The sequence below is a fragment of the Anguilla anguilla genome, chromosome 14 (genome assembly GCF_013347855.1).
Source record: "Anguilla anguilla isolate fAngAng1 chromosome 14, fAngAng1.pri, whole genome shotgun sequence".
In the NCBI taxonomy this organism is placed as follows: Eukaryota; Metazoa; Chordata; class Actinopteri; order Anguilliformes; family Anguillidae; genus Anguilla; species Anguilla anguilla.
The window spans coordinates 3,530,803-3,554,693 of NC_049214.1; the positions used below are offsets into that span (position 1 = coordinate 3,530,803).

General features: G+C 43.7%; 2 protein-coding genes across 4 annotated transcripts in view; one reads left to right on the top strand and one right to left on the bottom strand.

The window, feature by feature from the left end:
- Positions 1-16,506, bottom strand: part of dnai1.2 (dynein, axonemal, intermediate chain 1, paralog 2) — a 41,315-nt gene extending 24,809 nt beyond the window's left edge. For both annotated transcript variants that reach the window (XR_004762175.1, XM_035389803.1), the window contains exons 1-17: positions 16,236-16,506; positions 15,847-15,915; positions 15,416-15,514; positions 13,603-13,683; positions 13,267-13,393; positions 12,831-12,889; positions 12,144-12,308; positions 8,862-8,921; positions 8,213-8,341; positions 6,297-6,381; positions 4,419-4,536; positions 3,601-3,644; positions 2,984-3,228; positions 2,321-2,410; positions 1,890-1,977; positions 1,585-1,664; positions 409-557 (exon numbers count right to left, since the gene is read on the bottom strand). Coding sequence is in view for 1 of the 2 variants with exons in the window: in XM_035389803.1 (XP_035245694.1) it covers positions 409-557; positions 1,585-1,664; positions 1,890-1,977; positions 2,321-2,410; positions 2,984-3,228; positions 3,601-3,644; positions 4,419-4,536; positions 6,297-6,381; positions 8,213-8,341; positions 8,862-8,921; positions 12,144-12,308; positions 12,831-12,889; positions 13,267-13,393; positions 13,603-13,683; positions 15,416-15,514; positions 15,847-15,915; positions 16,236-16,277 (1,730 nt within the window). In the remaining variant the exon portion in view is untranslated. The remainder of the gene's footprint in view (positions 1-408; positions 558-1,584; positions 1,665-1,889; positions 1,978-2,320; positions 2,411-2,983; positions 3,229-3,600; positions 3,645-4,418; positions 4,537-6,296; positions 6,382-8,212; positions 8,342-8,861; positions 8,922-12,143; positions 12,309-12,830; positions 12,890-13,266; positions 13,394-13,602; positions 13,684-15,415; positions 15,515-15,846; positions 15,916-16,235) is intronic.
- A 786-nt stretch (positions 16,507-17,292) lies between these two features.
- fam219aa (family with sequence similarity 219 member Aa) overlaps positions 17,293-23,891 on the top strand; it is a 32,490-nt gene continuing 25,891 nt past the window's right edge. The window contains exon 1 of one of the 2 annotated variants that reach the window (XM_035391836.1): positions 17,293-17,562. In XM_035391836.1, coding sequence (XP_035247727.1) covers positions 17,503-17,562 — 60 coding nt within the window. In that variant the 5' untranslated portion in view covers positions 17,293-17,502. The remainder of the gene's footprint in view (positions 17,563-23,891) is intronic. The other variant, XM_035391837.1, reaches the window with a different exon arrangement.

The window sequence follows — 23,891 nt, forward strand, 5'->3', positions numbered from 1 at the left end:
GATTGGCTACTGTGCATGATGCGATCAGCTGATTGGCTAAAATAGGCAATGTGATCAGTGGATTGGCTACTGAACATGATGCAATCAGTGGATTGGCTACTGAACATGATGCGATCAGCGGATTGGCTACTGCACGCGATGCGATCAGAAGTAACACGTTTACTGCTCAGTCAACATTGGTTAATGTCAATCGAGGGGCCAGGGGCAGGGGTGGGTGGGCGGTTAGACTGTAATCGCAGAATGTGGGAGGGTGATAGGGGAGAGGGAGGCGGGGCCCTACGTGCAGTGCGTATGTTGCGTTTAGGACGCGGCGGCCCTGCTAAGGCTGAAAACTGGCGGAGCCCAGGCCACGCTCGTTTCTATGGATACGGTGGAGGGCGGAGGGGTGCAGGTGCGGCGCAGGCGTACCTGATGGTGTGGTCCCAGATCTTGACGGTCCAGTCGGAGCTGCAGGAGATGAAGACTTTGGGGTGGAAGTGGTTCCAGCGCACGCAGTCCACAGCCATGTTGTGGGCGCTGTAGGTCTCCAGGAACTGGCTGGAGTAGGCCTTGGAGCACTGGGACCGGCAGGGGACAAAGAGTCAGGCACGGCAGGCCTCGGTCCCCATAAGACCAGGAAAACCAGGCATGCATGTACACACACACACACATACACACGGACAGACAGACAGACACACACACAGACAAACACACAGACAGACAGACAGACACACACAAACACACACACACAGACAAACAGACAGACAGACAGACACACACACACACACACGCATATCCTGGTGGGCACAGACACACTCACACACATACACACACGCGAACCACACATAAACGGAAGGGCACACACACGCACACACAGATACACGGGAGAGCACACACACACACACATGCACACACACACACGCAGACACAAAGCTGCTGGATATAGGGAGCAGACTGACAACAAATTGTAGAAATTTGGAGATTGTGTACTCTACACACATTCTTCCCTGTTTAAAGGGGACCCACGACTGAAATGACATAGGATGAATGAGCTTTGAGGGGAAAGTAAGTCAGTTAGTTGATTTGAAATATTAGAAATTTAATGCTGAGGAAAGCGTGCAGTTAAATGGGCTACACCAAGCCAGCATGGGTCTCAGTGGGCTGATTTACGAACGAGTGACGTTTCTCATTTAAAAGCTTCGCTGGGATTTATAGAGCAATAGGGCAGTCAAACGGTTTCTTTTAAGAGCGTTCAACAAGTGTGACTGAATTATTGTGCGTGTCTGTTTTTATGCACGTGTGCAATCTGTGTCAGTGTGATTTCTTGTAAAATATCCTTTGTGTATGTGTGCATGCGTCTGTGCATGCATGCGGGTACAGAAAGTGCAGTACTAAAGTACAGAGGGAAGTCCAATAGTAAGAAATAAAACATTAAAATGAAAGTAAACCAACACTAAGGGCCCAGTCCCCTCTCATTAAACCCTAAAGAAGGGGGGCGTTTGGAATGAATGGTGTGAGAGTGGTTAGCGTTAGCGTTGCAGTGAACGCAGATGTCCACGACAAATTCCACGGAGAATTCTTTTTTTTATCCCTAATATTTCTCACCTTGTGAATTTTTCCTTCTTCGGTGCCAACCAGAAACAAGTAGTCGATCTGCTTGTGGAAGTCAAAGGAGGTTCCGCAGGCTGCAGGGAGAGAAAGTCGAGGAATCAGGACCGTTCTTTAAAACTGCAGTTTCCTTTGGTAGGAACATAAGTCCACATTGTTCACCTAACTATTTAGACAGCTAAGAGAGAAGCGCTTAAAATACACTTTAAATCACTTACGCACTTAAAATACACTTTAAATCAGCAAAACATGAAGCTACAAAAATGGACGATTTACATCATAGACATGCGTGTGACTCGTACCCATGGTGGGCAGCCGTAGGCCCTCTGGCTCCTCCGTAACAGCGCCCTCTATGGACAGCTTGATGACGTCTGTGAACACCAGCTCGTTCTGTGTGGGCGTGGCCAAACACAAGGACACAGGTGATGAGCATCACTCAGAATGACAAGCATCGTTTTTATCATCTTTTTATACCTCAACATAAGTTTTTCAGACCAAGATTGAAATTGATTTCTCTAACAGTGAAATTAGCAGGTGTTCAGTGACCTATATTAGCCCAAAGTAAACTGTACTGCCCAACAGGCAAATTGCGCCAGTTCCAACAGTACAAATGATAATGAAGCCAGATAATGTAAAAGGAAACTGACTTGAAGATACAACTCGCTGGCGGTACAAAGCTTTGCTGAGAAGACGTTTTTTAAAAAAGCGCTGATTGTAAGCACTGATTCTGCACCTTGACTAGAGTCCAAGAAACAACACGCCCATCGGACGACACGGAGAAGAAAATGTGATTGTTGTCCATGTCGTCTTTCTGCCATTTCACCTGAGAAACAACATTTACAACATGAGAAACAATATTTATAACATTGAGAACATTTACAACATGAGAAACAATATTTATAACATTGAGAACATTTACAACATGAGAAACAACATTTACAATAATATATCACAAGAGGCAATAAGATGACTTAAACTGCGATATAACTTTACTGAGACCAGGATTTAAAAAATGTCCATTCATGGAACTGAAAAACTCCTCACAGAACAGAACATTACAGGTATGTTTCAGAAAGACACAGTGAGGAACATCACAGGCAGACCTGGGGCAAATGTGTATTCGTTTTGGATTCAAATACTTTTTCTGTGCTCTGTTGATCTTGCCTGGTGTAATTGAGCCTGCCACTATGACCAGAAGGCGGGGTTTGCACTTTTTGCGAGTATTTCATTGGTTCCAGTACACCAGACAAGATCAGTGGAAAAAGTGTAGAAAAAGTATTTGAATCCAAAACAAATACGTATTTGACCCAGGTATGATCACAGGCATGTTTCAGATGCAGATGTGAGCACACGTATGGAACCCAGCCAGGCGGCGGGGGGAGGGTTTTCGCCTGACCTGCCAGACGGGGTCGGTGTGTTTCCCGGACTTGGCGGTGCTCCTGTAGACGGGGTTTGGGTGCTCCTGCAGGTTGTACACGGCCACGCAGCCGTCGTAGAAGCCCACGGCCACCAGGTGGGACAGGCTGGCGTGGACGTCCAGGCACATGACCCCGGAGAGCGTGGGGAAGGCGTGCTCGGGGAACGTGGAGTTCTTCAGCGAGTAGAGGAGCACCATCCCGTGGCCCTGCTTAGTGAAATCATCTACACGGGGAGATGAGGGGGTGGGGGGGGGAGTGGGTGGGGGTGGGGGGGCAACTTTTTAATATTTACTTTTTATTTATTCGGCGTATTTTAATGTCTGCAGAATCAATGGTAATCAGAACCACAAAAACGAAGAAACATGTTACATTACATTGCATTTATTTAGCATACTCTTTTATCCAAAGCGACGTACACAACTGCATGTCAAGGTCATTGGAACAACTACAAAACACAGGTTCGATAAGACGATGTTAAAAAAGGGATGCTAAATCATGCCTCTTCACTGGAAGGATGCCCCATTCGTTTAGTTTTAGATTTAGATTTATTAATTTATTCTGATGCAGAATTCTGGCGTAAAGACGATGCACTTACAGGAGCCGAGTCCCACGGCAAAAATGTCTTTGTATTTCTGATTCCTGCAGAATGAGATCCCGAACAGAGTCAATTTACAGTTGTTAAAAACCTGTACAGTGCTGCAATCAGTTTTCTTTAACATAGCACTAGTAATATTTCTGTCAACAAAAAATATATATAGCACCAAGCATACAATTTGTGCCTTTTTTATATAAATATATAGGTAACATTGCCCCCCAGTGGGAAAAGAAAGTAGATCACACACCATATCCTGCTGTATCATTCTCAAAAATAGTTTAATTAACAAGATTAATTAACTGCCTGGAGGTATTTCTGTCTTGTTCATTCCTCTTAATCAAGAACTATATTCTTGAACAGATGGAAGGTTTTAAGCAAATGTTTTTTTTATATTTTCCCCAGTTTAAGCATTAGGTTATTACTGTTAGACTTTTTCATGGCAGCTAGCATGCCAGTGTGTATTAATTAAATGATTCATTAAAAAAAACATGGACCAAAAACCATGTTACAGCACTACGGTTTGGTATTTTGTGGTAACAGTACAGATCAATTCCATTTCATGTCAGCCAATTCAAGAAATTAACTGAATTTCAGAATTTCAATTAATTTAAAGACAAAAGCTAATGGAAAGGGCATTATGGGAATTGTCCATTGAATTAACTGAATTTCAGTTGATTGGCCTGAATTGACTGAATTGAAATGAAATTGGTCCCGATCCTGCACACGGCAGCCTGAGTTACCCGCAGGAAAAAGAGTAACGGCTAAAGTGCTAAATACTACACGCCAGTAAAGAAGCGATGTAATGACGGTGTACTGACCAGCAGAGGGCAGTCACAGCCAGCCTTTTGGCTTTATCGTACTGGAACTTCCAGAGCGGGAGCAAAGTTCCTTCCTGTTCCCGGAACTCATCGGAAGCGTCCTCAAAGTACTTGAAGTCTGAGGGGAGGAAACAAGGGTTTAGGAATCTGGAGAGCTGAGATCCATTCATTCATTCACACTTCCCACACCTGGGTCAAAATATGTATTTGAAGTGCATGAACCCTTCATACTGTAGATGCCAATGCCAGTAGAAAATACTAGCTAAAACATAGGGCCAAATGAAAGAGGAATATTTGTGAAAATGCATGCTTCTTTTAAATCTCAGTAATCTGCAAGATTCTTTTATAACTGCTTGTATAAATGTGTACACAAAATAAAAATTTAATCCAGATAATAGGCCCTGCCAAGCCATTAAGGCCTGATTTATGAAAACATGCCAAACGTGTCAATAAAGGACTTTCCGAGTCAGCTAGAATTTGGGTGGCATCCCCACAGTTCAGCAAAATTCATTTGTGTCGGGTGGTGGTTAAGGCACACCCACTTAAATACTTTTCAAAATGCATCGTGGCAGGGCGTTCAGACAATGCAGCCAACACACCCAGACAACAAAATGCTTCATCAGCGGAAATGTTCACATTCTTCACTTAATTAAACGCGTTCTCAATCCACTCACATAAAATGGGTCCTGGCTTAAAAAAAAAAAAAAAAGATGTAGTTATAGACGTACATAACAAATCCCTCTGCCTGAAATCAACACTAACAATGTTATCTCAACTCTAACAGAGTTTAATTGAATCCATTCACTAAAGCGGTCGTTTCATAAACACAGACTCTCCGCTTAAGGCACGCTTCACTCATTGGCTCTGACAAGCCGATGATGTATTCAAGCCTGTGCCATTGTTTTTTAAACTCAGCAGAGACTCAGGGCCTGCCCAATCAGAACCGCAAGCGCTGGATCATCAAAGGCAAACAGAGAGATGATTAAGAGTGAGGACCATGATGCCTTGCAACGAGCATCATGCAGAGATTCGATTTCGCCGGCCTTGTTGCAGAGTCAAACAGAAGGATTTTAACAAGAAGCATGAGATCTATGCAGAGAAACATTTATCTCTCATCCCCCTCTTCTGAGTGGCTGTTAATGCTTTATATCTGTATATATAAGCAGGAGTTTGACATTTTATATTCCCTCAGTATGGCGTGGTGAATGAAAAACAATTTAAGGATGACAAGCCATTTAGAGTAGTTTGTAAACAGGGACCATATGTTCCCTATTAGAGCTGAAAGTACTCTATCACTGTTGAATTCATACTGAAGATTTTTCTGCTTATTTTTTTTTGTTGCCGTTTGAAGAGACAGACTCCGTGAGGAATTAGAAGCAGCGAGAGATGGAAATAGAACATGGACCCATAATAAACTGATAAATGTGTTTTTTATGCATGTCAATGAGCACTGCTTATGAAACAGGCTGAATCAAATATAAGCACGTTCGTATCTATTCTCGTATGCGAGAAGAGGAGTGTAGAACATTTCAATTACTTCTGCAACTTACATTCTGCAACAAGGGATGATACGTGTATTTTCTTCCTTGATTTTTGGCTGGACCGAAACAGCGGGGCCAGCCCTACAAACGCGGATGTCTGTGACTGACTGAGTGAGTGATTGGTCGGCCGGATCACATGTGTTAGGTCCAGCCATATACGGGGTTTTAACCTGGTCTTTTTTTTTTTTTTTTTTTTTTATAAAATAAAGATACTAAGACTTCCAAAACAAATTCATATTGTCTTTCAGTGCTGGTGTGGGGATAAGGCGTTCTGACAGACGCAGAAGCTCTGTGCGCGTGCGGCTAAGCGATGGCAGTTTCCTGCGAGACAACGTACCTTGTGCGATGTCATCGAAGGTGTTCTGGTTGACCATTCGCTCGATGATTTTGGCCACCTTTGCCACTTTGGTGATGTCGTCACTCTATGGTGGGGGTGGGGGGGGGGGGGGATTAAGAACAAAAACAGCCCATGTTCAGACATTCTGACACCACATCAATTTTAATGAGCAAATAAATAAAACCTACATCCGCAGCCCTACGGGGGATCAAATTACTTTCCAGAATATCTCTAATTATATGAATTATTTACGCACGTCAATAAATGGCAAATCCATATCCAGTCCAAAAGGGCAGCACAAACCTTTAATCTATTTCTAGTTGAATAGCCCATTTAAAAAAAAAAACTTCCCCTGTCATACATATCATTCTTTGTACAAAACCAAACAGCATGATTTGCTATTTAAATATAGCAAAATAACACAGAATGTTTCATGACACAGAATGTTACACACATATATATGCACAGACACATAATCATACATAGAATATATGATTAAATAGTGAATCATAAAAGCACGCTTTAATAGTTTGCACAAAACAAGCAATGACTGCTGACAGTTGTGTTTTCTCAAATACTTCAGAACTTGCCAGGAAAAAAGCAATCAGTGTCATCTTATGTTTCCTTTTCTTTGCGAATGCAATCCCAGCGCTGTTTCATCTATGTTTACTTCGTCTAACGTCCTTCCTCGTTAGTTTTAATGCAATTCCAAGTGTTAAAGGGCTCTCTCTGAAGAGATAGATCAGTGAAGCCCTTCAAAAAAATCTCCCATCTTGAAGGGACTAGGACAAGGAAGTTCAAGATGAAGTACAGAGAGAAAAAAACCGCTCTTTCCAAAAGTGAAGTTAACTAATAAATGCATCTGACAATGTGTGGAGAAAACACATGAAATGCATGGTTAATGTGTGAAAAAAAAGCATTGAAACTCATGGTCAATGAGTGTAGAAAAAGCATAGAACCTTATGGTCCATGTGTGGAGAAAATGCTTGGAACCTTATGGTCCATGTGTGGAGAAAACGCTTAGCAATGCAATGTTTATTGTGCAGGAGATATCAACGCTTTTGTTTTATTATGCTGCTTCTTCAGAATTTTTCCCAGCATGCAGTTCAGTGAGGGGTGCATCTCCAGTTATTTTTTTCTTCAATGAAAAGTATTATTGACTGTTTAATGTTTAATGTTCAATTCTCACTGTTTGCATCACTGGTAATAACGCAATCTAAGCATTGTATAATAACGACCTGGGAGGCATGATTCCTTATGCTACTGTACTTCCAGATTTATACCGTTTGGTTGCCCAGCCAGTGCGTAACTCAGAGGTTCATAAATAAAAGTTTGCGCTGTACGTGAAATGCCGTCTAGGCGTTTGGGTGAGAAAACTCGGCCACATTCGGCTGAGAAGCGAAGAAGGTTTCTAGCCGACTAGGACGCAGCCAGCCTACGTATTTTGGATAAAACCTGAGCTACGTTGGAGTTAACTAGGTTTGTTTAAAATGTCTCAACCCAGATTTCCGCCCCTCCAGGTGGGCGCTACACATTGGTGGTGGGCGAGGTGAGTTCCCACTCATCACTGTAAAGCACTTTGAGCGTTCGGAAAACTGCCATATAAATGCAATGATTAATTCATTCATTCATTCTAGAAGTCTAAATAGATAGGGGCGGCAGTGTAGTATAATGGGTAAGGACCTGGTATTGTAACCTAAAGGTCACAGGTTCGATTCCCGGGTAGGACATTGCCGTTGTACCCTTGGGCAAGCTACTTAACCTGCATCGCTTCAGTATATATCCAGCTGCATAAACGGATGGAATGAAAATAGATGTGTAAGTCGCTCTGGATAAGAGCGTCAGCTAAATGGCTGAAATGTAATGTAATGTAATGTAATGAAGATTTCGGTTTGTGCTGACGGGGGTCGGCTCACCTGCGCCTCTGCCAGCACGGCCTTCTTCTTGGCCCGGTCCTCCTCCTTCTTGGACGGGGGCGCTTTCTGCTTCTCCTTGCTCTTCTCCTGCTTCTGCAGCTCCTGCACGTACGCGTCGTAGATCTCCCACTGCGGACACGTCGCCGAAGGGGAGTCCTCTGATTTATTTATATTTTTCCGTTTTTTTTTACGAGCAGGAGGGTTTCGCGAGCGTTACTGTCTGCAATACCCGCGAAACATCACAGGATCAAACACCCCAGGAGATTCAGTTAAAAAAAAAATCTGTGGGGTGGTTTAAAACTAAAGTCAATGAATCAATTCCCTGACAATTTACAGACAAAAAAAGTGTATTGTGGTTGGATTGAACAGTGGCGTTGGTTATACTGTGTGAGCTTACCTGATTGGCTGTGATTGAGGAGTTTATACTGTGTGCGCTTACCTGATTGGCTGTGGCTGAGGAGTTTATACTTTGTGCGCTTACCTGATTGGCTGTGGCTGAGAAGTCTATACTTTGTGTGCTTACCTGATTGGCTGTGATTGAGGAGTTTATACTTTGTGTGCTTACCTGATTGGCTGTGGCTGAGGAGTTTATACTTTGTGTGCTTACCTGATTGGCTGTGGCTGAGGAGTTTATACTTTGTGTGCTTACCTGATTGGCTGTGGCTGAGAAGTTTGAACGAGGTGGGGGTTCTGTTTGGCATTCTCGATGCTGAAAAATCAGGTGAAGAAAATATTTGTATAATATAGAAATATAGAAACTATCTGAACAAAAAAAATCAAGATTGCATTGATTTTCTGGCTGTAGCTGTCAAACACTCAACTCAATAATAAGTTAAAAGAAATGAACTATTATATAAAGCCAGCGAGCATAATGAAATTATTAAAATGGCTCAGCTTGTGTTCATTTTAAATTGTAGTGAATAACTGCTGATAATTCCAAACAGGCATATCATTAGCATGACCCTACAGGGGTCCTCAGAAATCGGAGACATTCAGAAGTAGAGAAGTTTTTCGGAATGACATTAAATATTTTATTTGTTAAGTAGCACTTAAATTTTTTGAGAAGCTGGCTGACAGTGACTGTGTTTTTTTTTCTCTCACCCACCTGTGATTAAAATAAATAAATTAAAAAATCCTTTTTCCTCTCCGTAGCTCATTCTACCGCTCCGACCTGCTGCCCGTTCCGTTCATCAGCCTGACGCTGAGCGGACTTCAAGGCCACTGAAACGGAAGCTGCAAATGGAAGCTGTCCACTCTGTGTGCTGTTACCAGCGAGTCGTCGAAAGATGTTGGGTGGGGTGGGGGGGGTACAGGGGGGTAGTGGTGGTGCTCAGAGATGCGTTTAGTCACTAGTCACCCTCAACTCAACCCCCCCCCCCAGAAAAAAATGGCACACGCACGAATACCTTTTTGCGTCAGCATGAAATGACCTGCTGAGCAATCTCTCAATGCTCCCTAGCCCCCCCCCCCAGGCACCCCCCTGCCCCCCCACCCAGCCACCCCCCCCACCCCCGCCCCCCTGTCCTGTCTCTCTCCACACAATCCTTCTCTCTCCTGCTGAAATATGAGCCACAATCTTGCACCAGATACTTCCTTATCAGCTCAGTCCATTTCTTTAAAGTGACTTCTGGGTTTCCAGTGTTGCATTCGAGTTCTGTTTCCTCAGATATTAATCCTCGTTCCTCTCCATCTCCCATCTTTCTTACTCACGCCCTCTCTCCTTCCCTATCCCTCCATCCCTCCACCCATCTTTCTACCTCGTTTTCACTCCCTCTCTGGTGTCTCTCACACTTTTTCTCTCTATCCCTTGCTTCCAATCTTTCTCTCTCACCTTCTCTCTTTCCTTATTCTTACCTCCCACCACCCATCTCGCCCTCTCACACACACCCTCTTCTCTATCCTTCCCTCCCCATCTTTCTTTTTCACACTCTCTTTCCCTATTCCTCCCTCTCTCTCTGGCTCTCCCGCTCTCACTCCCTCATTCTCTCTCTCTCTCTGACATTTCACATTACGACATTCAGCAGGGACAGAGAGAGAACAAAGGGAGTGATCACAAGGTCAGGGGTGTCGCTGAAAGAGGCTCCATTGTTACAGGACGTGCACAACGGACTCCCCCTTCCCCCCATAAGCCTCCATTTTGGATGTGGAGCACCCACACTGATTAACACAGAAAACTTATTTTAATGATTTATAAAGTGGACTGCATTAGATTTATATAGTGCTTTTATCCAAAGCACTTTACAACTGACGCCTCTCATTCACCCATTCACCCATTCACACACACACACCTATGGTGAAAGGCTGCCATGCAAGGTACCAATCAGCTCCTTGGGAGCAGTTAGGGGTTAGGTGTCTTGCTCAGGGACACTTCAACACGTCCAGGGCGGGAGATCGAACTGGCAACCCTCCGACTGCCAGACAACCGCTCTTACCTCCTGAGCTATGTCCCCCTCTTTGGCTCTGTTCCCGTAACTTTGGATACCATATTTACAGTAAAATAAATAAATAAATAAATAAATAAATAAATAAATAAATAAATAACACTTAATATGTACATAACTATGAGTTAGAAACAAATTAAAATACATTACTTTTCTAAGGAAGTTCAGGATTGCATATTTGTCAAATCAAGCAAAAAAATTTATAATAAAAAAAATTTATTTCAGTGACTCATTTGTCAGTGTTGTGGAGCATGCGTCAGAATCAAAAATGGTAAACATAAACTTAACATAAATTTTAGCAAATGACGCTACAGTCCTTAGATCAAAGTCAAACCCCCCCACCCGCCCCAAGTGTTTCGTGTACAAAATCCACCAGGCGGCACAGGCATGAGAATACCTTTTTAAAAAATACAGAAACTGGAAAAAAAAGATGAAGTTCCATCTTAATGCATGAGTAACTGTATATGGATCCACTTTTGCTGAATCACTGACAGGATGTAACTGGACCCCGAACTTTACTGGATTTTATTTCATTCTCCCGTGTCACATAAATGCAAATGAAGGGCACAGTTTAGAAAGTAGCAGCTTCCTGTATGAGGTACAGGAAAATATGCTAATGCTAATAGCTGAGGAAACTCTTTGTTTCCCATTCATTTTCATCAAGCAGAACAAACACCCCACGGATTGCCACGGGCATGCTGCAGTCTGTAGCTGAACTTCTACATCAGAGAACGATACACTCTCCGCACATTCACCCAGTCTCCCAGCATGCACTGGAGTGCCTGGTGAGGGGAAACAGGACCGTAACTCTGTTTAGAAGAGGCTGCGGGTTCCAAGTCCTGGGAAGGGGCAGTGCCACTGCATTGCACTTGACCCGAATGCCTCCACAGCTGAAGCCACACACCCGCCGGTGAGAACCGACTTTCAACTGGAGCCGATTTTTTTGTATCCGCAAGGCATGCTGGGATAGCTGGCGATGCGAGGCAAGATGGCGGAGCGACCGGAAGGACAGGGGAGCACGGCACGATAACCAATCGGATTAAAGATCCGACGCGTAAACCGTCTGCGATTTAAAATTGTATTTCCTCATTCCACATAGTTCTGTTAAGGAGGACTCATTAATTATTGATGCAAGGGGGATTTCCAAAATACACAAATAAATGTACGTTTAATGAAGGCCAACGTGCAGCTAACTATGGGAGGCGAGAGCGACGCCCTGGCCTAATGCGTAAACGGAGGGTACAGGAAAACGTGAGGTGAGTTATTTGCTTCTGACATGAGCACCCGCTAAGCTAATAAGCAATAAATGATAAAAAGCGCAACATCACCCCGTCTCCAGAGGTGCTGCAGTTAGGCCCCCCCCCCCCCCCCCCCCCCTTCCTCCCTACGCCCCAGGCAGCTCTCTCTCACCCCTCCCTCTCTCCACCACCGTGTGGCTCTCTCTCACCCCTCCCACCCTCCCCGCCCAGGCCGCTCTCTCTCTCTCTCACCCTCTGGGGGTTGTTGAGCGTCTGGGACGCCCGCTCGCTGAAGTTGAACTGGTTGGTGAGCTTCTGCTCGCGCCCGCCGCCCTTCATTTCCGCGCTCTCCGCCCTCTCCTCGGCTCCGCCCTCCTCTGGCTCCGCCTCCCCCTCGGCTGGCTCCTCCCCCCCAGCCTGAAAGAGAGGAAAACAATGTGTTGAGCCCTCATCCCCCCACCTTCCAAGTCCGATGAACCCACGGCAGCTAGGCTAGGTCAGGGTTAATTAAACATGTACAGGACAGACTGTGTCCATTACAGCATGCTTAGCTGGAGTTAGACACCTAGACGACAGAACTGCATTAAAACTGAAACACCTAATCCCCCTTTCACAGATCGGGGTAGGTATTCCAGTACTAATCCACTTCTGTGGTCTAGAGGGTTAAACCTGAGGTTCAAACTCCAGCTAAGTACACTGTAACTGAACCACACTTGTGTGCCCGCACGCTGTTGCCAAACTAAAGATGACCCAGCCACGTTCTCCAGCCACAGTGTGTCCTAACCCAGTGGCAGGTGAGCTAGCAGGTTAGCCTTGATGCGCTCAGCTCCTGTAATCCCCCCTGTGTGTTCCTGAACGTAGCCAGCGCTGCATGTCTGAGGGGACTTACAAACGTGCCAAATAACAACCGCTCAGCCCGAGTAGCATTTGTTCTGTTACCGGAGTTTCTGGCTTCTCCTCGTCGGTTTCTGCTATGGAGGATTCAACAGGAGCTTTTTCTGAAAAGTACAAAGTTATAATATATCACTTACTTATAACATATCTTCGCAACATTAATTACATAAAATTAAGTCACCAAACTGTGTTTATGAAAGAAAAAATTAACCACTAGCATTTATTTATTTTAAAAAATCAACATTTATTTAACAAATTTAACTATCAACAATAGTTGACTGCACCCAGGCCCGAGTTAGGATGAGAACCATTTTACTATGTTTTGCTGCTTGTCTCACTTTAACTCCACATTTTGGTTACAAAATGGCTGTGCTATGTTTTGCTCATCGTGAACTCCGTCCTGACTTTCTTCTCCGCATAGTGGGCCCAGTGGTCTCTTGTGATTGGTCGAGGCGTGCCGGTGCTGCGAGGCTCCGCCCACCTTCAGCCATTCCTTGCTTGGCCCTCTGCCTGCGAGCCTCGTCCGAGTCCAGGTGCAGCAGGTTCCCCTCCAGGACGAAGTGGACGGCCAGCTGGTCCACACTGCTGATGGGCTTGTAGGCACGCTCCTGTGGAGTGGAGATAACAGGGAATTACATTACCCCGAAAAAAAAGGCAGAAAGGTCAGGGCACCTGCAATCCAGCAACCACGCAAAAGGAGATTAAAGCATTTCAAATCATTTTCTTGACACGGGTCGGGTCTGGCTTGGTCAGGTCAGGTCAGGTTGTGGGTTCCTGTTGTGGGCTTGACCGTAAATTTAAGACCGTGACAGGTCACCTTGAAGCTGTAGCGGACGATGTTCTGAGGGGCGTGTGGATTATTTGCTGTCAGGATCCTTGTAAACTCCTCTTTCAGCTCCTAAAAAAACACACACAGTAAAAGGTGAGTTACTGTCGCCCACTGCCGACAGAAAATTGAGTCCTAAAACAAAACTACAAAATGAGGCAGGAGCAGGTCAAGCGGAGATATCACAGCCCCACCACCTGTAGAGCTTCTGACATCAGAAAGGAGGGTTCCTCTCTTACTTTGATCTGCTCTTTAATTACCTTTGGATCGGAAGTCCCATTGACACTCCGGTGTCCCGCCCCCCCCCCCCCCACCTTCACAATGAAGACTAGCAAGGAGAGCCGTGATTGAAATCAATTCAGTTCAATTTTATTTGCATCATGCTTCTTTTTTTTTTTTTTTTTTACAGAGACACTGTCACAAAGACACTTCAGAGAGGAAACGAAAAAGGAAAATTGGGCATAAAAAAACCAGGCCTGAACCCCCCGAAAACCACACAAGCGAGGTACAAAAAAAAAAGGTCTGAGAGAATCTCTCACGTCAAACACGAGCATCTTTTTGCAGAATACCAAGCAGCCAAGGAGCCAGACGGGACCGGAAATACACGCCTGTCTGTTCTCCAAGGTCTGAAATTGCGACGTGCCCTCTTCATCTCCGACGTCATGATTACCCGGGCCAGCCGCGGCCGACGCGCCCTGAGGCAATCAGTACCGCCGGGCAGACAAGGTCAAAGGTTAACGTACCTTTTTACTTTCCCCCGGACCAATCAAAAAAAAGGGACAATGCTGCGAGTTAGGATCAATTTAGAGCCTCTACTAGGGGCTGAAAATAGCGCTTTGCTATCTGCGGCATGAGGATTCATTGCTTATTATGATAACCGAGCCCAATCTAAGAGATCAGAGCCAAGATGAATACCGGGCGAGCCAATATCACGAAAAATAAACGATAAAATGTATTTAGTTCGGCAGGAATTACACCCCTGAAGACAGATGGTGTAGATGTATGCAGCTACAGGTGGCCATTTAGCGTAGGTCACGTGATTAGACGCAACAAACAAGCAGCTTCCTGTCTGAGGCTCCTGGGAAAAAAAGGGACGCTTTGGTGTAAAGGAAGTACACTGCATTGGAAATGGAGACAGGTCCCTTTATGTGAATTTATCAGTTTGAATATACTGACGGTGTATGCTAGCTTCCATGCCCCCTAAAATACACATATTTACATGAAATAATGTACATATGGATTATTATTATTATTATTATTATTATTATTATCAATAAGAAAAAGAAGAAGAAGAAGAATGTTATTATTATTATTATTTGCTTACCAGATGACCTAGTCCAAAGCAATTTACACATACTGCATATACATTTATAAATTTAGAGTCTGTTGGCAACCCCCCCCCCCCCCCCCTAAAAGAATAATGCACTGCACCCATTAGTGGTTGTGAAGGATATTGCTCATAATTATTGGAAAAAATAAACAATATCCACACACCAGCAAATGCTCTGTTGAGGTTTATTCAAATTGCACTTTTGCTGGTGTGCAGGTGTCCTTTATCTTTTCAATCTCTCATTCTTTTCCCGGGCACCTGGCCACACCAGTTGGATGAGTTCACCCCCTAGAATTATTACCACAATTCTCCCAATACGACGGTGCCACCCGCCAGTGCTTCGACCTGAATCCCAGCAGCATTACGCATGAGTTTGCCCCTTACGTGAACAGATGTTCGCATATACCAGATACAGAGAGACCCGAGTCACGAGCCGGAGCCGTACATCAGATATTAATATAAACAAGTCCTTACAGCTTCAGTCAGGTCCAGCTGGTCGGGTGGTTTGACCAGGGTCTTCCCCTGCATCCAGTCTTCAGTTCCATCACCTAGTTCTGTCCCATCATCATCATCCTCACAAACACAAAGGGAACAAAAAAAAATTCCAGTTTGCTTCCCCGTATTTGTTCAATAGTGTAATAAAACACGGATGCGGAACAAGGTACTATTACACAGGTAGGATTTGATAACGTGTCTGATTCCACGTGCGTTAATTTGTCCATGTGTGTGTTGTGCATGATGCCACATCTGGTGCTTGAATTGTGTTTGTTACAGCGACCGCAGGCTACTCAGAATTCAGACTGTATAACCTAGAGGCTGACACATTCGAAGTCTCGAGACATGCGTAACTTCCGAACACGTTGACAGAAAAACACAGACAGACGCACGGGGACGTTCCAGGGTACCTTTCTCTTACTGGCGGCTTTGGCTGGTTTAACAGGAGCCTTGGTAGACTGAGACTGTGCAACTGACCCCTGGATAGTGCACACAATAGTAAATAAAACGTTTAATACAATAGAATTTAAACTTTGGTGGAAAAAATATTGCAACACAGGTAATGAACATTAGAGCATTTTACTTCACTTCAAGTAACTGTTGTCCTTTTGCTGTGACCCGAAGTGACTTGCAACAACAAACCTTTAGGTTGTAGATAGCTGAGTGAGCACGCTATGCGTCACGTCGCTCATCAACCGTTTAATGTCACTTTACCGTTCATTAACATGACATGTACATTTTTATAAACCTGGTCAAGTTGTCTTGAGCAAAGAGTTCAGTTGAATAAAGCATCGTTTACCTGTTTAGATTTCACATTTGCAGCTTTCAATTGTGCTGGCATGGTTTCAAAGTAACCCCAGGGAACACTGTTCCGAATCAAAGAAAAAAAAGAAAAAAAGGCGTCTTCCACTGGTTTTAGAGGCTATTCGGTTAGCTACAGTAGCCACATGTAACGTTTTCTCGAAACATTAAACTCGATTTAGTGCAGGATAGTTTGAAGGAATGAGACGCAGTCGCTACAGCTAAGCTATGCGATTGTGTACAACGGTTACCCTGGCAACCAGGGCTGTCTGTAGAGTCGTGTGCGCAGGTTGCAGTGCGTGCGCGGGGTAGGAGGGTACGTTCAAAACTCGAAGCCTAAATCCATGATAAGAAAGACAAGCATACTTGCACACAGCGTTAATATAGCAACGTCTTGTTTTTCTGATGGAAGGTTTATTCGTTTGATTTCTGAGCGTTAAATGAAAATCACGCCCCTAAAAGCAGTAAAGAAACACGTACATTGATAGAAAGAATTGAGTTTCTTTCTTTCTTTCTTTCTTTCTTTCTTTCTTTCTTTCTTTCTTTCTTTCTTTCTTTCCGAAAAATAGGCCTACATGATTGAGGTCTAGTACCATGTCAACACACCGCACAGAGTTTACGCACTTAATTTCCATACGTTTGTTCAGTACACTATTACGTTGTGGACAAGCATGCATCTCATTACATCAAATGAATAGTAACAACAACAACAACAACAACAACAACAATAATAATAATAATAATAATAATAATGCCAACCATGTATATGATTATTATTATTATTATTATTATTATGAGTAGTAATATTAGTAATAGTATTAGCTAGTGGTCATAGTTATACCAGTCGTAATATAGCCAATAATAATAATGTATTATTATTATTATTATTATTATTATTATTGTTGTTGTTATTGTTATTGTTATAATAATAATAATAATAATAATAATAAGTATTATTATTATTATTATTATTGTTGTTGTTGTTGCTTCATGAATAAGTAAATTCGTCTGGGGCGTCCTTCTCTGGAATGGTAATAAACGGGTGCTCCCGGACCCGGAAGTGAGATGTTGGTGTTGAGTCACCGCTGACAGTCCGTGGCAGAGAACAAGCTAACTGGCTGTGATGAGGCAGAACGCGAGAGCATCCTGTGTACTGTTTACAATCTAAAGAGACTGGACTCTGCCTCTGTACAGGATTAAACACTAATTTAATAGTCATATTTCCACAAAACTGTGACTAGAAGTACCAGACACGCGCTGCCAAAATGATGGAAGAAATAGATCGATTTCAAGTGCCGACTGTTCAGTCGGAGATGCAGCCCTTGGTAAGTCGTCGTAAATTAATTTCCTTTCTGTATATTTATTTATGTCGCGGTTTTGCTTTAACGTGACTGTGAAAACAAGTCAGTGCAATTCGTATGCTTACGCGATTCGTATAGTTTGTTTAAATAAAACAATCGTGTCTCTTTCTGATTGCTTTTGGACGCTATGCAAGCTATGTATGCTAGTTTAGCTAGCTAGTGCAGTATTGTAGGAATATCGGCGAGATCGATAGCCTATAACGCTACTCAACTAACACACTTTGCGCATGGCGATAAATACTCGGCCAGTGTATTATAGCATATTGTGCCAGTGTTTCGTTTCGTTTAGCCTCTTCCTCTTCTGCTTATTTTCTGCACATAGGCTAATCAAACGGTGTTTCTACGGACAATTAAATTATAACCTGTTAAAAAGTGCTAAACACAGGAAGACAAGGAACAGGTCGCTACGGCGCCGTCGGATTGATGCTTGTTTACTGGAATAACGGATGTAATATGTTGCAATTCTGTGCACTGAACAGAACGCACCAGGCGATTTGTTACAATCGTGTCAGTAGACATATCCAAAAACCAACCAGGGCAAAAACCTCTTTTCCAAAACAGACTGCGTTTATAGGCGGGGTCTCTCTCAGCTGATGGATCGCGCTTTAGCCTTTACAATCCCGACGCGAGCAGAAAGGACACGGCGAACGTGTCGTGGATTACTTCATTTTGCGGAGGCTAGCCAGATCCATCAGCTGTGCTCTAGCCTACTTGGTGTAGCCTCTCGACCTGCTTAGTCTGCCCACCCCTCCTCCACAGTTAGTCCCCACTGGTTCTGCACCAGCTGGTTTGTGGTTTATGGTCAATGGTCAGAGTTACGGCTCCAGAACAATATGGTAATGCGTCCCTAGTAGGTTTCTTTTTTTTTTGTGTGACTACGCCACTGCTCTGACGCGAGGATTCTCCCTATCTGCTGTCATCCTAGCTGCGTATGATTAAATTAGCATCCAAGGGGCAGTTTTCTGGCACCCGAGATTTTACCCCCGATGAGCTCTCTCTCTCTCTCTCTCTCTCTCTCTCTCTCTCACACAGACACAGACACAGACACAGACACACACACGCGCGCGCACACACACACACTTTGTCGTCTTGCAGTGTGCGTTTTTGCGACCAGCCCTGCTGGATCTGCTGCCTTATCTCTGTTCTGCTAGAGTTAGCAGGTTTCTCACAAGCAGCCCACCACTAGTAACAGCAGTTGAATTGCCCAGCGTTTGATTTTGTTTAATTCCAATTTAACTTTCAAAAGGAATACATATTAGCTCTTTATGGTTAGTAATAACAATTGTTTTTTAAATGGACATCCAAAGACCATTTCATGGAACTGCAGGTGGAGTAAAATTACTGTCCATTGTTAAACTGTGGCTCTGTATTTAGGTGACATGATCTCCAGTTTGCTTAAAATCCTGTTTTGCCTGATGAGGGACATAGCAAAGACATTTTTTTTTTCACTCACATGACATGACTGTCAACAGGAGGCTGCTTTTCTGTGTCTTGGTCCGAAAAGCTGTGCAACCAATCTTATAGTAGAATACCTGTCAACATGTAAATGACACGGTGTAAATGTACCATATTAATTCAGTCCAGACTGTAAACTCATTTGTTTACTCTTCTATCAATAAAAAGACTGGTAAATAAATTACTCGGGAGGGAAGCAAACTAGATTTAAACACTATTTTTTGAGCCCGTATTATTTTCCACTGACGACATTGTTTTCCCTACCTTGCGGCTATTTGTTGATCAACGCTGGGAACTGAAAATGAATATGTATTTACTTGCAGTTTGTACTTTGTAGATAGCAATGATTGGATAGTGAAACTATGTAGGGTAAGACTATGTGTAAGTCCCACCCCACATTTTTTATGTGGTCTTAGAAGACGACGCTTGCGGCTTTGAAACCTTAGTCCGAGTTTTTTAAGTTCCTGTGTGGGGTGACAGTTGATCATTCCAGCTTTTTTTTTGTACTTTGTTGAGATTTGTCCTCACCCTTTGGAGAAGCTGCTTGGGTAAGTAAGTTTCTCTAATTATAAGTGTGGGTCTTCAACTTGGAATAAAGGCCTAAGTGTGTGCTCGTAATGCAGTTGGGGCGATGACATCCCTCTAGTTAGTGGTGGTTTAAGTGACCATTGGATGAGCTCTGGTCTCTTTTTTTTGCGGTGAGATGGTCATTTGTTGGTCAAAATGAGCACAGGTGCACAGAACTTTGTACGGTAAGACTTTCTAACTGGTTGTTGGGCTCCTATTATTGGCTGATGATGCAATTTCTTGCACGGAAGTTTTTCTTTAAGCCAGTATTCGTCGTAGAGTTTCACACATAATTTTTTTGCTTTTGTTCTTGTGTGGATATGCTCTTGAATTTAGTGAGGGCTTCAGTGAACCCACCCCCTTCTTTACACCCACAGCACCCCTCCCCCCAATGTTCTGAACCCCCATATTCGTCCTTCAGTCGCTGCTATGGGGTGCCCTTCCCAAAAAACCTGTTGTGAGTAATTTGCACAGCACAAGCATAACTTATAATTTACATGTCAGTTGCATGACATTGCTTTTTTATTGGCTGGCATAAATAATTGTTGTACCAAATTACATAGGCTATATTCACAAATCTAAATTGACTGCTCTCCCTTGGGATTAGTGTAGTAGTTTACCGGAGGTACAGTGATCATAAATTGGCTCTAACAAGGGTTTTTAAAAAAAGAACGCTTGGCACTTGCACGTAGAGTTTCCTTGTGCAAAGCGACCGTCCGTTTCTCCGTTGTCATTGGTAAATGCGCCAATGGTCAGTAAGGTTGACAAGGTCTTATTTGCTCTTAGTCTGAAGGTGTATGTTCACGTGCATCCATGCGACTGCATTTACCTAAGCAGTTATGTACTTGATCCAGGGTAATGGCCCACAAAGGATCATTTGTCTTGCGAGTGCTGCTCTGTTGTGCCGTAATTCACGTCAACGTCTTATTTTTCCCAGTCTACAGCAATCGGCAGTTTTCTTTTTACGAGGCACGCATTCCGTCCGGCCTTTCTTTGGCTTTTCCCGCCCTCTCTCTCCCGGGTTTACAGTACGCATCCACGTGCGCAAGATACTGCGAAAAACCGCAATCGGGAAAAGCTGCGCACAAAGACAATTAGGGCTTCCGGTCAGAGAATGTCAAAAGTGATGAACTGCCGCACAGAGGAGGCAGAATCAGAACCAACGCACGCGATGGGTCCAGCGTGAGCTGTTTTCTTCCTGAAATGTGCAATGACAGCGAGCGGTATCGGATTTGTTGTTGGGGATTAACGGATGGCGAGGAGGAGTTTGATTCAACTAACGGCATTATCCGGAATGATAAGGGAAATTGTTTGAACCTGTTTGACCCGTAAATAATGTCGCCGCGGTGTCAGCTGTTCAGGCTTCAGCGTAGATGGTTGTGATATTACGATGCAAGTAAAGAGAGATAAAGTTAAGAGAGCAAGGCACCGTTGTTCACCGTTGAATTCAGCATAAACACATGACCGACTCATGACCGCAGTGAAATAAGGATCGTATTAATGCTGCGATTTCACAGCCTCTGCTCGCGGCGTTGACGTCTGTGTGTGACGTCACCTTTAAAAAAAGAAAAAGAAAAGTAAAATATGTGCCATCTTCCACATTCAACGGTCTGAGAATCTACCACTTTCCCGTCAGTTCGCGGTATAGCCTGCAGCGGGATTCTGTACACATTCCGAATCCCCAGTGGAACCTGAATTTCAGAGGGACAGCTGTTCCGTCATTCACAAAGCAAAGGAGCTTTGTTATTGAAATGAGTTCAGCTTTTTTTGTGCAGAGAGAGAGAGAGAGAGCAAGGAAAAAATCAAGGCCTGGCACCTGCTCCTCAAACGCACAGAAATTGATTTCATTTGAATAAAAATGTTCAGCACATTACTTACAGTTCCGTGGGTGGAAAATACGGGCGACTTAAATATCCAAAGTCTGTGTCAGTACCAAAAAAAGGATCAGGAAACGGTTTAATCTGGCGGTTCGGATTCAATTGAATTTAATCTAAATAAGAACAGGAAAAGGTAACTGAGGCTTGGATAATGAATTCTAGGGTCCATTAAAAGTAATCTTTTTTTTGTGTGAGGTGTGTCAAATTGAACTGAAATTTAGATCAGATGAAAGGGAATATAATTGGACAGAATGTGCATGGTTACGCCTGGACTTGTATTGCAGCCTTTTTTAAAGAAAAAAATTATGTAATATCTGAAATAACTTCCAGATTCTCCTCTGATTTCTAAAAAGGTTTAGTCGGTGGAGAATGATAAGAAAACCTAATGAACGTGATCTCAACACGGACCAGTGAAATTAGAAAAAGAATTCATTAGCAAGAGGTGCAGTCTTGAGGCTGGATGTACTGCAGTGAAGTAGACTGCTCTGTGAAATATTACAGGTGAAGTGTCTGATGGTATTTGTAGTTTATTTATCGGCCTTCCGTTTGTGTCTTCTCCGTTGGGCCGTTCGTCGCCTTATCGATCGTGACAGCCTAACTTTGGCCCTGGGTAAAGTGGGTCGGGGTTTTACGCAGGTCAGGTGATACATAATCCCTACAATCCCTGGGCTGCTTTTTTTTGCCATGTCAGCATCCTGGCCGCTGTTAAAAGAAAAGAAAAAAAAAACATAGTAAGCCTGAGATTCATTTCCAGAAGCTGGCTGTCAGGCTATAGAACCTTCTGGGGAAAAAAAAGACGTGAACGATGGTGAGGTAAAAGAAAGAGGTGAGCGTCTGTATTAACGAGGTTAACTCTGGACATCTGTCAAGGTTACCAGCACAAAGGCGGGGGACAATAAAACCTCCTGTCCTCTTCAGTCAGTTCCTGGGCCTGTATTAATAAAGCATCCGAGTAGGAGAGCTGATCTCATAGCAGGTCTCCCCTATTCCATACCCAAACCTTATCCAAAGGCTAAACTGATACTACTGTAGATCTGTATTCATAAAGCATCTGAGTAGGAGAGCTGATCTCGAGCAGGTCTCCCCTATTCCATACCCAAACCTTATCCAAAGGCTAAACTGATACTACTGTAGATCTGTATTCATAAAGCATCTGAGTAGGAGAGCTGATCTCGAGCAGGTCTCCCCTATTCCATACCCGAACCTTATCCAAAGGCTAAACTGATACTACTGTAGATCTGTATTCATAAAGCATCTGAGTAGGAGCTGATCTCAAGCAGGTCTCCCCTATTCCATACCCGAACCTTATCCAGAGGCTAAACTGATACTACTGTAGATCTGTATTCATAAAGCATCTGAGTAGGAGAGCTGATCTCGAGCAGGTCTCCCCTATTCCATACCCAAACCTTATCCAAAGGCTAAACTGATACTACTGTAGATCTGTATTCATAAAGCATCTGAGTAGGAGAGCTGATCTCGAGCAGGTCTCCCCTATTCCATACCCGAACCTTATACAAAGGCTAAACTGATACTACTGTAGATCTGGGTCCCATATTCATAAAGCACCTTAGTCAGAGTACTGAGAGAGTGTAGTGAAGTATGTCAGCGGTGTTGTATCAATGGTTAGGGAACTGGGCTCGTAATGCAGAGTTGCGGGTTTGAATCCCGGGAAGGGCACTGCAGTTGTACTGTTGCGCAAAGTCCATAACCTGAACTGCTACGCTATGTTCAGTATCTCGCTGTACAAATGGACACTATGTAAACATGGAAGCTGTATAACGCACTCTGGACTGGGGCCTTGGCTAAATGCCTAAACGTCAGCAAAGGGTAAAGCCTTATTTAGCCTATACTTTGTCGCATGACCCTTTTCGTGTTGCGTGACAAAAATGACGTATTTTCAATGGGAAAAAGTGTCGCACTACACTTTTTTTCAGTGTCGCACACCTCTAGATTTTTGTTATGTCGCAGAATTCGATGCTTTGTCGCACGGTGTTGATTGGACAGCCAAACGGAACGCCAGACAACTTTCTTTTTTTCTGATTGCTTCATTTTTAAAAACAAAAGTAGATATTAAATTCATTCTTCCCCTATTTTTCTGTAATGTCACCGGGCGCCGCAGTGTTTTCACAGACGTAAACATCAGCAGTTTGGCGTCTTGTTACCATAGAGACAACAGAACCCTCTTTCCCAGCCCTTTGCCGAAGTATAAATGCAACACATAGTGCGACACTTTCTCATTTTTTGTCGCACGACACTTGTCGAAAGGGTCATGCGACAAAGTATAAATCAGGCTTAAGACCCCTCTGTCCACACCCCACCCTTATCCCGTTACGAACAGGGGTTTGTCTTGGCTGCAGGTGTGGGTGCGCAGTCCGCATACAGATGAAGGTTCAG